General features: G+C 45.2%; 1 protein-coding gene and 1 non-coding gene across 5 annotated transcripts in view; both read left to right on the top strand.

Moving 5' to 3' along the window:
- Positions 1-14,586, top strand: part of LOC128701858 (calponin-3) — a 144,532-nt gene that overhangs the window by 66,043 nt on the left and 63,903 nt on the right. For all 4 annotated transcript variants that reach the window (XM_053795807.2, XM_053795808.2, XM_053795806.2 and 1 more), the window contains exon 2: positions 11,027-11,178. In XM_053795807.2, coding sequence (XP_053651782.1) covers positions 11,027-11,178 — 152 coding nt within the window. The remainder of the gene's footprint in view (positions 1-11,026; positions 11,179-14,586) is intronic.
- TRNAE-UUC (transfer RNA glutamic acid (anticodon UUC)) lies at positions 14,490-14,561 on the top strand. Its single transcript has one exon. It is a non-coding gene; the product is annotated as a tRNA-Glu (tRNA).

Here is a 14,586-nt window from a genome sequence, read left to right as displayed (position 1 = left end):
CAAAAACTGGAGGACCAAGCAGGGATAACAGGGAAGGCACTGCAATGGATCAGGGAATTCTTGTCAGGAAGACAGCAGCGAGTAATGGTACGTGGCGAGGTGTCAGAGTGGGCACCTGTGACCAGCGGGGTCCCACAGGGGTCAGTCCTAGGACCAGTGCTGTTTCTGGTATTTGTGAACGACATGACGGAAGGAATAAACTCCGAGGTGTCCCTGTTTGCAGATGACGTGAAGTTGATGAGAAGAGTTCAGTCGATCGAAGACCAGGCAGAACTACAAAGGGATCTGGAGAGGCTGCAGACCTGGTCCAGCAACTGGCTCCTGGAGTTCAATCCCACCAAGTGCAAAGTCATGAGGATTGGGGAAGGGCAAAGAAGACCGCAGACGGAGTACAGTCTATGGGGCCAGAGACTACAAACATCACTCAAGGAAAAAGATCTTGGGGTGAGTATAACACCAGGCACATCTCCTGAAGCGCACATCAACCAAATAACTGCTGCAGTATATGGGCGCCTAGCAAACCTCAGAACAGCATTCCGACATCTTAATAAGGAATCGTTCAGGACCCTGTACACCGTGTATGTTAGGCCCATATTGGAGTATGCAGCACCAGTTTGGAACCCACACCTAGCCAAGCATGTAAAGAAACTAGAGAAAGTGCAAAGGTTTGCAACAAGACTGGTCCCAGAGTTAAGAGGTATGTCCTATGAGGAGAGGTTAAGGGAAATCAACCTGACGACACTGGAGGACAGGAGAGATAGGGGGGACATGATAACGACTTACAAAATACTGAGAGGAATTGACAAGGTGGACAAAGACAGGATGTTCCAGAGACTGGACACAACAACACGGGGACACAGTTGGAAGCTGAAGACACAGATGAATCAAAGGGATGTTAGGAAGTATTTCTTCAGCCACAGAGTAGTCAGGAAGTGGAATAGTTTGGGAAGCGATGTAGTGGAGGCAGGATCCATACATAGCTTTAAGCAAAGGTACGATAAAGCTCATGGTTCAGGGAGAGTGACCTAGTAGCGACCAGTGAAGAGGCGGGGCCAGGAGCTTGGATTCGACCACTGCAACCTCAACTAGGTGAGTACAACTAGGTGAGTACACACACACACACACACACACACACACACACACACACACACACACACACACCACACACACACACCACACACACACACCACACACACACACCACACACACACACCACACACACACACCACACACACACACACACCACACACACTACACACACACCACACACACACACACCACACACACACACACACACATGCACATACACCCACACACACCCTCCACCACTTGACACAAACACATACCCCCCTCCCCTAACCACCTCTCCCCCTTCCCTAACCACCTCACCTTAGCCACCTAACCCTCCCCCAAACCACCTAACCCCTCCCCAAACTGTCTAACCCCCAAACTACCTCCCTCCCTCCAATAACCATCCTCCCTCTCCCCCATAACCATCCATCCCCTCTCTCCCTCAAACCATCTAACCCCCTCCCCAACTATCTCTACCCCTCCAATAACCATCCTCCCCCTCCCCCACAACCATCCATCCCATCTCCTCCTAACCATCTATTCCCCTCCCCCTAACCACCCGTCCCCCCTTCTGTGGAGCAACGGGGGAACCTAGAACCAGGATGAGGACAAGGGGCTCCAAGGACGAATCTGGGAGGGAGGAATGGGAGGTAGAGCTCAAAAAAAGGGAGGAAGACTGGGGAAGGAGACTAGATGAGCTGGAAAGGAAGATGGAAGAGAGGTTAGCAGCAGAAGGTTAGCAGCAGAATGCAAGGTGGAAGCAACAGGCCACAGCAGCAGAAATCAAGATAGAGAGATTAGAAGAGGAGCTGAGACATTTGAAACAGCACAGAGACAAAGATATTACAGAAGTAGCATCGGCAATGGCTACATCAAACACAGACAACAGGTCTGAAGGAAGCATGGAAACTAAACTGTATGCAGAGGTCCTGTCAAACCCACATGGGGCCAAAACAAAGACAGGGAGCACACTAGGACAGAATGAGAGGTTGGAAGACATTGAAGGAACTAGGACATGTGCGAGGACCTTACCAGATACCTGTGGGGGACAGGAACAGGTGAGCAGGAAGGACAAACCAAGAAGCATAGGGGCCATAACTAAGGAAGGGACTGAAGGAAGGAACACTCCACGGGAAGGAACTAAAACACATCAGAGGATGCAATGGGAGTCACAGTGGGAGGTGGAGAGGGAGAGATCCGTGTTTGTCTATGGGCTAGATGAATCTAAAGGGGAAACTTATGATGAAAGAAAGCAGGAGGAGAAAACAGCAATTGAAGATATCATGAAGGTGATAGGCAAGGGGGACATGACCCAGGTGGCAAATTTTTGGAGAATTAGGTGGTTCACAAAGAAAAGGAATCGGCCTCTCAAAGTAATTTTCAAGGCAGAATCAACCCGAACCATGATCCTGCAGGAGAAAGCACAGCTGAGAGGCAAGCAGGAGTTCCGGAGTGTGTACCTCGATCGAGACAGAACACAGGACGAAAGGAAGACGATGAAAGAGAGAGTTCAAAAACGAAAGGAGAAATGGGAGGAAATGAAAAAGGAGAGCAGAATAACCCAGGATCAAATGGAAGGACAAGCACACCCCCCAGAAACACCTGCAGAAGGACTCCAGCCACGACACCCCCAAGGCAACTGAACAATCCAAACCAACCATCACACACCGATCCCTCTCTTTCCACCCCCCGCACCACAGTTACAGTATTAGAACAGAAGTTGAAGGTTTGGTACACAAATGCAGATGGATTAATGAATAAACATGAGGAATGGCAAGAAAGAATCAATGAGAAGTCCCCAGACATCATAGCAGTTACAGAAACAAAACTCACGGAGACAATAACAGATGCAATCTTCCCACCAGGATACCAGATCATGAGGAAATATGGAAGGGGCAGGGGGGGGAGGTGGGGTTGCTCTGCTCGTAAAAAACAGATGGAAATTCGAGAAAATGGAAGGCATAGATGAGACTGGAGAAGGAGACTACATAGCAGGTACACTTCAGTCGGGGGAACACAAAGTGGTCATTGCAGTGATGTATAATCCACCACAGAACCGCAGGAGGACAAGAGAGGAATATGAAGAGAGCAACAGAGCAATGGTGGACACACTTGCTGAGTTGGCAAGAAGAGCTCATTCCAGCAGAGCAAAGTTGCTGGTTATGGGGGATTTCAACCAGAGGGAGATTGACTGGGGAAAACCTGGAGCCACATGGGGGTCCCGAAACATGGAGAGCCAGGATGTTGGACATGGTGCTGGAAAACCTCATGCACCAACATGTTAAGGACACTACTGGAGTGAGAGGAGAGGATGAACCAGCAAGATTGGACCTTGTGTTCACCCTGGGCAGCTCAGACATTGAGGACATCAAGTATGAGAGTCCCCTAGGAGCTAGCGACCACGTGGTTCTGTGCTTTGAATACATAGTAGAGCTGCAAGTGGAGAGAATAACAGGAGTTGAATGGGAAAAGCCTGACTATTAAAGAGGGGACTACATAGGGTTGAAGAACTTCCTGCAGGAGGTCCAGTGGGACAGAGAACTGGCAGGAAAGCCAGTAAATGAAATGATGGAATATGTAACAACAAAATGCAAGGAGGCAGTGGAAAGGTTTATTCCCAAGGGCAACAGTAACAATGGGAAGGCCAGAACGAGCCCCTGGTTTACCCGACAGTGTAAGGAGGCAAAAACAAAGTGCAATAGAGAATGGAAAAAGTACAGAAGACAGAGAACACACGAAAATAGGGAGACCAGTCGCAGAGCCAGGAATGAGTATGCACAGGTAAGGAGGGAGGCCCAGCGACAGTATGAAAATGACATAGCATCGAGAATCAAGACTGACCCAAAACTGTTGTATAGCCACATCAGGAGGAAGACAACAGTCAAAGACCAGGTGATCAGATTAAGGACAGAAGGTGGAGAACTCACAAGAAATGATCAGGCGGTATGTGAGAAGCTGAACAGGAGATTTAAGGAAGTTTTTACAGTAGAGGCAGGAATGGCTTTGGGAAGACAGCACAGAAGGGAACATCAAGAGGGAATATACCAAAAAGTGTTGGATGACATACGAACAACTGAGGAGGAGGTGAAGAAGCTCTTAAGTGATCTTGACACCTCAAAGGCGATGGTACCGGACAACATCTCCCCATGGGTCCTTAGAGAAGGAGCAGAGATGCTGTGCGTGCCTCTAACCACAATCTTCAACACATCCCTTGAAACTGGGCAACTACCTGAGAAATGGAAGACAGCTAATGTAGTCCCCATATTTAAGAAAGGAAACAGAAACGAGGCACTAAACTACAGACCTGTGTCTCTGACATGTATTGTGTGCAAAGTCATGGAGAAGATTATCAGGAGGAGAGTGGTCGAACACCTGGAAAGGAACAAGATTATAAATGAAAACCAGCATGGGTTCATGGAAGGCAAATCTTGTATCACAAACCTCCTGAAGTTTTATGACAAGGTAACAGAAGTAAGACTCGAGAGAGAGGGGTAAGATAAGATAAGATAAGATTTCGTTCGGATTTTTAACCCCGGAGGGTTAGCCACCCAGGATAACCCAAGAAAGTCAGTGCGTCATCGAGGACTGTCTAACTTATTTCCATTGGGGTCCTTAATCTTGTCCCCCAGGATGCGACCCACACCAGTCGACTAACACCCAGGTACCTATTTGCTGCTAGGTGAACAGGACAACAGGTGTAAGGAAACGTGTCAAATGTTTCCGCCCGCCGGGAATCGAACCCGGGCCCTCCGTGTGTGAAGCGGGAGCTTTAGCCACCAGACCACCGGGTTCACTTCCAGACCCACCGGGGTGGGTAGATTGCGTTTTCCTAGACTGCAGGAAGGCCTTTGACACAGTTCCCCACATGAGATTAGTGCAGAAGCTGGAGGATCAGGCGCATGTAAAAGGGAGGGCACTGCAATGGATTTGGGAATACCTGACAGGGAGGCAGCAACGAGTCATTGTACATGAAGAGGTATCACAGTGGGCGCCTGTTACGAGCGGGGTTCCACAGGGGTCAGTTCTAGGACCAGTGCTATTTTTGATATATGTGAACGACATGATGGAAGGAATAGACTCTGAAGTGTCCCTGTTCGCAGATGACGTGAAGTTGATGAGAAGAATTAAATCGGACGAGGATGAGGCAGGACTGCAAAGAGACCTGGACAGGCTGGACATGTGGTCCAGTAACTGGCTTTTCGAATTCAATCCAGCCAAATGCAAAGTCATGAAGATTGGGGAGGGGCAAAGAAGACCGCAGACAGAGTATAGGCTAGGTGGAAAAAGACTACAGACCTCACTCAGGGAGAAAGACCTTGGGGTGACCATAACACCGAGCACATCACCGGAGGCACACATCAACCAAATAACTGCTGCAGCATACGGGCGCCTGGCAAACCTGAGAATAGCGTTCCGATACCTTAATAAGGAATCGTTCAAGACACTGTACACTGTGTATGTTAGGCCCATACTGGAGTATGCAGCACCAGTCTGGAACGCACACCTGGTCAAGCACATCAAGAAGTTAGAGAAAGTACAAAGGTTTGCAACAAGGCTAGTCCCAGAGCTCAAGGGAATGTCGTAAGAGGAAAGGTTAAGGGAAATTGGACTGACGACACTGGAGGACAGAAGGGTCAGGGGAGACATGATAACGACATACAAGATACTGCGGGGAATAGACAAGGTGGACAGAGATAGGATGTTCCAGAGAGGGGACACAGGGACAAGGGGTCACAACTGGAAGCTGAAGACTCAGACGAGTCACAGGGACGTTAGGAAGTATTTCTTCAGTCATAGAGTTGTCAGCAAGTGGAATAGCCTAGCAAGTGAAGTAGTGGAGGCAGGAACCATACATAGTTTTAAGAAGAGGTATGACAAAGCTCAGGAAGCAGAGAGAGAGAGTGGACCCAGTAGCGATCAGTGAAGAGGCGGGGCCAGGAGCCGAGTCTCGACCCCTGCAACCACAATTAGGTGAGTACACACACACACACACACACACACACACACACACACACACACACACACACACACACACACACACACACATTTTGGTGTAAGTATAATGCCGGGCACATCTCCTGAGGTGCACATCAACCAAATAACTGCTGCAGCATATGGGTGCATAGCAAACCTAAGAATAGTATTCCGACCTCTTATTAAGGAATCGTTCAGGAACCTGTACACCATGTATGTCAGGCCTATATTGGAGTATACAGCACTAGTTTGAAACCCACACCTAGCCAAGCATGTAAGGAAACTAGAGGAAGTACAAAGATTGGCAACAAGACTAGTCCTGGAGCTAAATGGCATGTCCGACTAGGAGAGGTTAAGGGAAATCAACCTGACGATACTGGAGGACAAGAGAGAAAGAGGGGATATAATAACGACATATAAAATACTGAGAGGAATTGACAAGGTGGACATACAAGATTTTCCAGAGATGGGACACAGCAACAAGGGGTCATAGTTGGAAGTTGAGGACTTGGATGAATCGCAGGGATGTAAGAGAATATTTCTTCAGTCAGAGTTGTCAGGAAGTGGAATAGTCTGGGAAGTGATGTATTGGAGGCAGCATCCATACATAGCTTTAAGAAGAAGTATGATAATGCTTATGGTGCAGGAAGAGTGACCTAGTGGTGACCAGTGAAGAGGTGGGGCCAGGAGCTGTGAATCGACCCATGCAACCACAACCTGGTGTGTACAAGTAGGTGAGTGTACACACACTTTCTGAACTACAGATCGGTATCAGTGATACACGCCATACAAAAGTCTAAAGTGTTGTTAGGAAATTCGTAGAAGACTTAAAAGTAAGACTGTTAGAACACCAGCACAAATTCAGGGATGGGAAATCCTGTCATACCTTTTGGAGTTTTACGTCAAGGCTGGATACAAAATAAAATAGGGCTGGACGAACTGTGTTTTCTGGAGTGCAAGAATGCTTTAAGTAGACTAACCTACCACAGGCTAATTTAAAACTTAAAGCAGTCAGGAGTGAAGAGAAAAAAAAACTGAAGTAGATCAGAATATGTGAAAGACGAGAGAAAGAAATGGTGAAAGAGAATTGTAGTGGACATTCTTAACAGTAAAGACTTCCCAGTGAGAAATATACAGATGACACAAATAATGTGCAGTTGGATCATTAACTAGTCTCACACAAGCACGAAGGGAACGGAGCAAGCATATATATGAAAAGGGAGCCTTTATTTTTAAATACAGTGGACCCCCGGTTAACGATATTTTTTCTCTCCAGAAGTATGTTCAGGTGCCAGTACTGACCGAATTTGTTCCCATAAGGAATATTGTGAAGTAGATTAGTCCATTTCAGACCCCCAAACATACACGTACAAACGCACTTACATAAATACACTTACATAATTGGTCGCATTCGGAGGTGATCGTTATGCGGGGGTCCACTGTATATGGATGCTTTTTACTTTGAGTACAATTATTCCACCCCTGTGGGATTTTCCTGTTAATAGATCAGTATTTATGATTCTCATATGACACCAATATTAGTACAGTAGACCATCATTGAACACGAGTTTATTTGGCACATTTTGGTTATAGCACGATTGAAGAATTGTGGCATAATTTTCTACAACACTTCATAAAATTAACATGGCTCAGTCTATGGAAGGGGAAAAATTTTTGCCGTCGCTCACCACCCTCTGCCACTCTCACCATCCCCCCAGCAAGGGTTCATACGTCTGTTGGACGAACCTCTGCTAGCAGCTCGCTGTGTTTGTTTAGATACGTATTTTAATTGCCATATCTTAAATCTGCCAAGCAATCATGGCACCCAGTAGGTGCCATGATTGCTGGATGTGACCCCACATGTAAAAGTTGTATTTTTACCTCCAAATACAACATCCCTAATGCAACCACTGGATCGGGGAGTCAAGTCATTCGAGTGTAACTACGCAAAAAAAAAAAATTATGAAAAACTAGTTCCACCAATGGACTCTGGCTCCAACTTGGCAGCACCAAGCTTCTGGAATAAATTTAACATTGCAGATGTCATCAGCTATGTTAGAAGTGCATGGAATGAAGTGTCCCAGTCAACATTAAATGCAGGCTGGGAAAAGTTATGGCCTTCTGTAGTTAATTCTTTGATTAGTTTTCTCTTGCTTGAGTCAGTTTCAGGAGATTGTTTAGCTAGCAAGAGATTACCAGGTGATGGTTTTGAAGATATGAATAAAGATGTGAATGAGCTCTTAGAAGTAGATGATGAAGATAGGAGTCCAGAGGAAATGTTGGCAGAGCTCGATGCACAGATACAAGGGAGCCAGACAACAGAAGAAGATGAAGAACCTGAAGAAAAAGTTGCCATTGCAGCAATTACGTGAGCAGTTCCATAATATCTGTAAAATTAGACTTTTTCACTGAGGAGGACCCTGACAAATCTAGAAGCAGTGCTTTCAAACTGGGTGTAGACCAGCTGATGATGCTTTACCATCAGCTGTATAATGTACTGCAGGGTAAAAGAGCCCAGAGATCCATTACAGAATTTATGCACACTCCAATACAGCCATCGATTTTAGTACCAGAACCTCTACCATCCACTTCTGCCGACAACCAACAACCATCCACCTTAGCCCAGTAGGGCCACACCATGCAAGTCTTTGCAATCATCCACAAACACCATTACCCACAATTTAAGGTAAGAAATATTATTGCTATTGCATTTGTAGTATTAAGCAGTAATATATCAGGACAATTAACTACAATTACATATGCATTTTTATTTTTGTAAGACCTGTTGGTCAAAAAAAAAAAAAAAAAAAGTTGTTTGGCTTTTTGGGGCTCCCTCGAACGTAACCCTATTTTCCCATAAGTTCTTCAGTTCATCTAGCAGTTTTACCTAACATGGCATTTTCTGGAACGTAACTACCGTGTTACCTGGAGGAGGTTACCTGGAGGTTATTCCGGGGATCAACGCCCCCGCGGCCCGGTCCACGACCAGGCCTCCCGATGGATCAGGGCCTGATCAACTAGGCTGTTACTGCTGGCCGCACGCAGTCCGACGTACGAGCCACAGCCCGGCTGATCCGGCACTGACTTTAGGTATCTGTCCAGCTCTCTCTTGAAGGCAGCCAGGTGTTAAATGTCTGCCTACAGTGTATCAAAATACAACCCTTTCAACACTTTTCTCTGCATTGGACTGAAGAAGCCACTGCCCGGCGAAAGGTTTCCCATATAAAGATACCGAAGTGTTGCACAAATGTCTTAGAAAACCAACAAGTTGATAAACAAATCGTATATACAACCCATACTTTTACTAAAACTTCCGTTTTTTTTTTTATGACGTTTCACTTAATGCCAACTTTTTTCTGTTTTTTTCCTAATTTCTTTTTCATTTTAAATTAGGTAGATGTTTTAGGTTACATTAAAAAACATAACAGGCCACAATTAGTGTACTAGTGAAGTGGCCGAGGAATAAGAAACGTTTTAATTTGAACAAGGCTTCCCTCAATTGGTGCGAGTGAGGGGAAACGTCTATGAAAGAGGGATGTTACTTCTGGCAACACAGCAATTGAATGAATAGTGGTGGAAGTGTTTCCTTTTTGTGGGGGTCACCCTTTTGTGGGGGTCACCCTTTTGTGGGGGTCACCCTTTTGTGGGGGTCACCCTTTTGTGGGGGTCACCCTTTTGTGGGGGTCACCCTTTTGTGGGGGTCACCCTTTTTTGGTGGGAGACGGCTGATGTGGTCAGAAATGTAGCTTACACTGAAGGAGTTAAAGGTACAGAGAAAATGCGATATGAAATAAGTGTTGGGTAATGTGGGATACTATGTCCGATGTTTCAAGCACAAGATCAGAGGAGTACTGCAATCAGTCAACTGTGCAGCTCCTTGTTTGTGCAGCTCCTTGTTTGTGCTGGTCCTTGTTTGTGCTGGTCCTTGTTTGTGCTGGTCCTTGTTTGTGCTGGTCCTTGTTTGTGCTGGTCCTTGTTTGTGCTGGTCCTTGTTTGTGCTGGTCCTTGTTTGTGCTGGTCCTTGTTTGTGTTGGTCCTTGTTTGTGTTGGTCCTTGTTTGTGTTGGTCATTGTTTGTGCAGGTCCTTGTTTGTGCTGATCCTTGTGCATCTCCTTGCTTGTGCCCTTCAATAAGTCGAGGAATTATAAACATTCAGTACTTGGGTATCTTTATTATATTTCGGCAGCGCTTGGTCACAACATAGAGAAGACCTGGACTGGGGCTCACCCTACGGAACTACCAGTACCTGTTTCATCAGTGTGTCATCAGTTGAATAAAGAGGGAAAAACGTCTTCAGATATAAATACCCAGGTGTTGTATATGGAGAGCGAAAGTTTCCTTCAATAGGGCTCCTGGAGGCCGATGAAATGAGTTACATATCAGATATTAACGAACCTTAATTTTTGTTCAGATTACAAATAAAAAAACATGAATTATATAAGGTAACATTTTAAAGGCAGATACAGAAAAATACAACAGTAATCAAAGAACAGACATCAAGGGCCTCGAGTAGGCACACGTGAAAGTATAAACCTCTAATTCATCCGGACACTAATTAGGGTGTTGCAGCCTGGCTAGTTCCGCCCTGAGCTGAGGCAAGGTCCTCAAGGGGATATGGCTTACATTATAACCTTGCCTGGGTGGATGTGTGGGTGGGGGTGAGTGAGTTTTTTTTTTCATATGAGCGACTGAGAAAAAAAGATTGGAAGCTTGAGTTACTAGGGATTAAACGCTCGTGGCAGCAGGGACCTCGGGAAACTTTTGGGAGTGCCCTGTGACGTAAATATATATATATATATATATATATATATATATATATATATATATATATATATATATATATATATATATATATATATATATATTAATTGTTACTTATTAAATAGAACATAAAACGAAAGATCTGTCTTATTGCTTCCTATAGAGAACTGTCTCAAAACTGCGAGAGTACTCTACTAACCCAAGGTTTTCTTCCCTACAGAGTCAGGCTAAGTTTGACTTGCATCGGGCGCGTGAGGCGTGTGACTGGGTGGAGGCCGTTACCGAAGTGCCTCTGGACTGGCCTACGTCTGATGGACTCATTGATCAGCTCGCATTCGGCCACGCCCTCAAGGATGGTATCGCACTCTGCACGTGAGTCCATGATGCTCTTGGTGTCTAAGGAAGGACTTAGGTTGAGAGATGGAGACAGAGAGGATGATGGAAAAAAGGGAACTAACACACACAGACACGAAAGAGAAAGGGAGGATAATATATGATTTTGTTGCTCTAATTTTTAACCCTAAAGAGTTATCCAGCCAGGACAACCCTCGATGACGCAGTACGTCACTGATGGACTGTATCTTATTTCCATTGAGGTCCTCAATCTCGTCCTCCAGGATGCCACCCACACCAGTTGACTAACACCCAGGTACCTACTTGCTAGGTGAACGGGACAACAGGTGTAAGGAAACCACAGGTTGTAAGAAGCCTTTGGCTGGCGAAACGTTTCCAGAATAAAGACACCCAAATGTTGCGCAGGATAGAGGTGACTGAAAATGGAGACGGCAGAAGCCATGAAGAGGTAAAGATGTGATCAGTCCATCAGTCTTAAATTAGCTTTCAGGTGGTCAGTCCCTCGGCCTTAAGGCTTCCGGCTCCTTTGTGTAGTTCAGTCTAGACAAGACCAAAGAGCCCTTGCATATTACCTACTACACCTCACTCCTTCCCTCTGTCTTTCATTTCCTTCTCCAATTTTCCCGTCCTTCGCTGCATCCTTCCCTTCTTTCACTTCTCTCTACCCTTTCTAGTCGCCCTTCTCCTCTGTCTCTTCTTTATTTTTTTTCCTTTCCTCCCTCTCTCTACCACCCTGGCCAGGTGTCACTGAGAGTGGGCGGAGGCCAGACTAACAGGTGTCAAATATCGTGAGAATGTTTCTACCATATTATGGTGATGAGGGAAACCGAGGGGAGGGAGGGAGGGTGTGAAGAATGAAGGCAGGGTTGGGAGGAAGAGGAGAGAAATGAATGAAGAAGCGGCGATGAGAATGAAGGGGAATTAGAGAGAAGATTGTGTAATATGAAGGAAAGAGCGATGGGAAAGAGAACGAAGATGAAAAGAAAGAAGGGAACACAAGAAGAAACGGGAGGGGATTAGAAAAGAAAGGGGGAAAGGGAACTAGAGAAAAAAACTGGGTGAAGGGGGGGGAGGGAAACACGAAAGAGAGAATACGAAGAGTAGTGAGGTGGATAATAACATAAGTGTATTTGAGAGAGTGGGAAGGGGACTGGATAACCTCATGATTGAGGTGGATGCTATAAGGGTTGGCAATCCAACATTGAAGGCAAGGTTGCCTCACACCACCCCTACCTATATTTCATCTCCACCTTTGGAATATACATTTCATTCTGGCACTAGCCAGCATTCCTCACGTGTTCCACTAACACTCATCAAAAGGTCTTCATCTCTCCTAATCTCAATGACTGCCATATATTCCGCATCTTGACGCCCCGAACTCCGGAGCGTAAACATGTAATTTAATATCTCTACCTTTCCTCCCTCTTTCCCTTCCCCTTCCCTCTTTCCCTTCCCCTTCCATCTTTCCCTTCCCCTTCCATCTTTCCCTTCCCCTTCCCTCTTTCCCTTCCCCCTTTCCCTTCCCCTTCCCTCTTTCCCTTCCCCCTCCCTCCTTCATTCCCCTCCCGTCTTCCCTCCTTCACTAGGCCCTATGGCCTGGTGGCAAAAGCTCTCGCTTCACACGGTGAGGGGTCTGTGTTCGATTCCCGGCGAACGGGTGGAAACATTGGACGTGTTTCCTTTCACCTGGGTGTTAGTCGACTGGTGTGGGTCGCATCCTGAGACAAAACTGACTAAATTTTCCCCTATATAGCAGTATGTCATTGATGTCAGCTAGGCCTGTATTCCTTGTACATGTACTTGCAGTAAAGATGATAATTATTATTATTATTATTATTATTATTATTATTATTATTATTATTATTATTATAACACAAAAAAGGAGCATTGCAGCTCTAGGACCTCAATGGAAATAACTCGCCTTGTCTTTCTTTGGGGTTATCGTATATTATTTTATACTATGATAATTGTACATGTGTGTACCTTTGCCTAAATAAACTTACCTGGAGGGACCAGGAGGTACAGTCCCCGTAAAACTAACCATAATCTACCTGGAGGGTATTCCGGGGAGCAACGCCCCCCACTCCGACAGCTCCACCGATTCTTCATACAAACTGCACACTGTTAAGTATGACACATGGACAACAGTTAGGCATCTTAGGCAAAAGGCTTGATGAAGCTCCTGGTGAGCGAAACATTGCCACAGTAAAATGTTACATTAGTTGCATGTCCTTTTACCTAACATATAGTCGGTAATTCTACCAACATTAATACAACAGTTAGGCATCTTTATTTCGAAACGTTTCGCCTACACAGTAGGCTTCTTCAGTCGAGTACAGAAAGTAGGCAGGAGCAGTAGAGATGTGTAGACGAGGTAATCAGTCCATTATACTCTTGAATTAGATATGAATTTATTAAACCCTTAGGCTGGAGAAGAGTTCTGTTCCATATTCTGAAACAGCGTTTCAGAAGAAGCCTACTATGTAGGCGAAACGTTTCGGAATAAAGATACCTAACTGTTGCCTATGTGTTTTACCAACCTGTCAGTAGTGTATACCATTTTGATATTCAAACTACACACTACTGTAGTGGATATATATATATATATATATATATATATATATATATATATATATATATATATATATATATATATATATATATATATATATATATATATATACCACTGGAAATCTACACCGGTTTGTTAAAACAATATATGGCTTGTATATGTGGGGCAGCGGGCCTCCAGCAGCAACAGCCTGGTTGACCAGGCGAGCACCAGACGAGCCTGGCCCATGGACGGGCTCAGAGAGTAGATATACTCTCGAAATTCTTCAAAGGTAATATCAAAGGTATATCAAAGGTGTAGATATGATCAGTTCTCACCAGTGGGCGAAACTGTCTCGGCAAAATGTTTTGAACTACATATTGCCTCTTAACCTTCCAGTTGTCTTGTTGTTAAGACGACTCATGCGCATTATTATTATAATCAAAAAGAAGCGCTAAACCATAAGGGCTATACAGCGCTCGACTCGTGCGCAAATTTTTTTTTCTGTGACTGCTTTCCGCACTGCTTAAAAGCTTTTTCTAGTCACTGCATGAAGCTCTACACAGCTAAGCTGTCCCTCTCAAAGCTTATTTTAAGTTTATTCAGCTAGTGTATATAGCGTGTGTGTTGATTACCTAGGATAACCCAAAATGTGTGTTATCAGTAACACAGTAAAGGGAATTTTGTGCTATTATAACCAGTATCTAAACGAAGACTTTACTGTGTACTGTAGGCGGTAGTATTCGTAAATGTAGTATCCAAGTCGATATCGCTCGAATCCCGTGTGGTCTAGTGGCTAGGATACGCGGCTTTCACCCGCGAGGTCCGGGTTCGATTCCCGGCACGGGAATACCTTTTTTTTTTTTTTTTGGTCG

This window comes from Cherax quadricarinatus, chromosome 69, assembly GCF_038502225.1.
Source record: "Cherax quadricarinatus isolate ZL_2023a chromosome 69, ASM3850222v1, whole genome shotgun sequence".
NCBI classification, from domain to species: Eukaryota; Metazoa; Arthropoda; class Malacostraca; order Decapoda; family Parastacidae; genus Cherax; species Cherax quadricarinatus.
The sequence above is the reverse complement of the archived record's forward strand: the minus strand, read 5'-3'. Positions and strand labels throughout refer to the sequence as shown.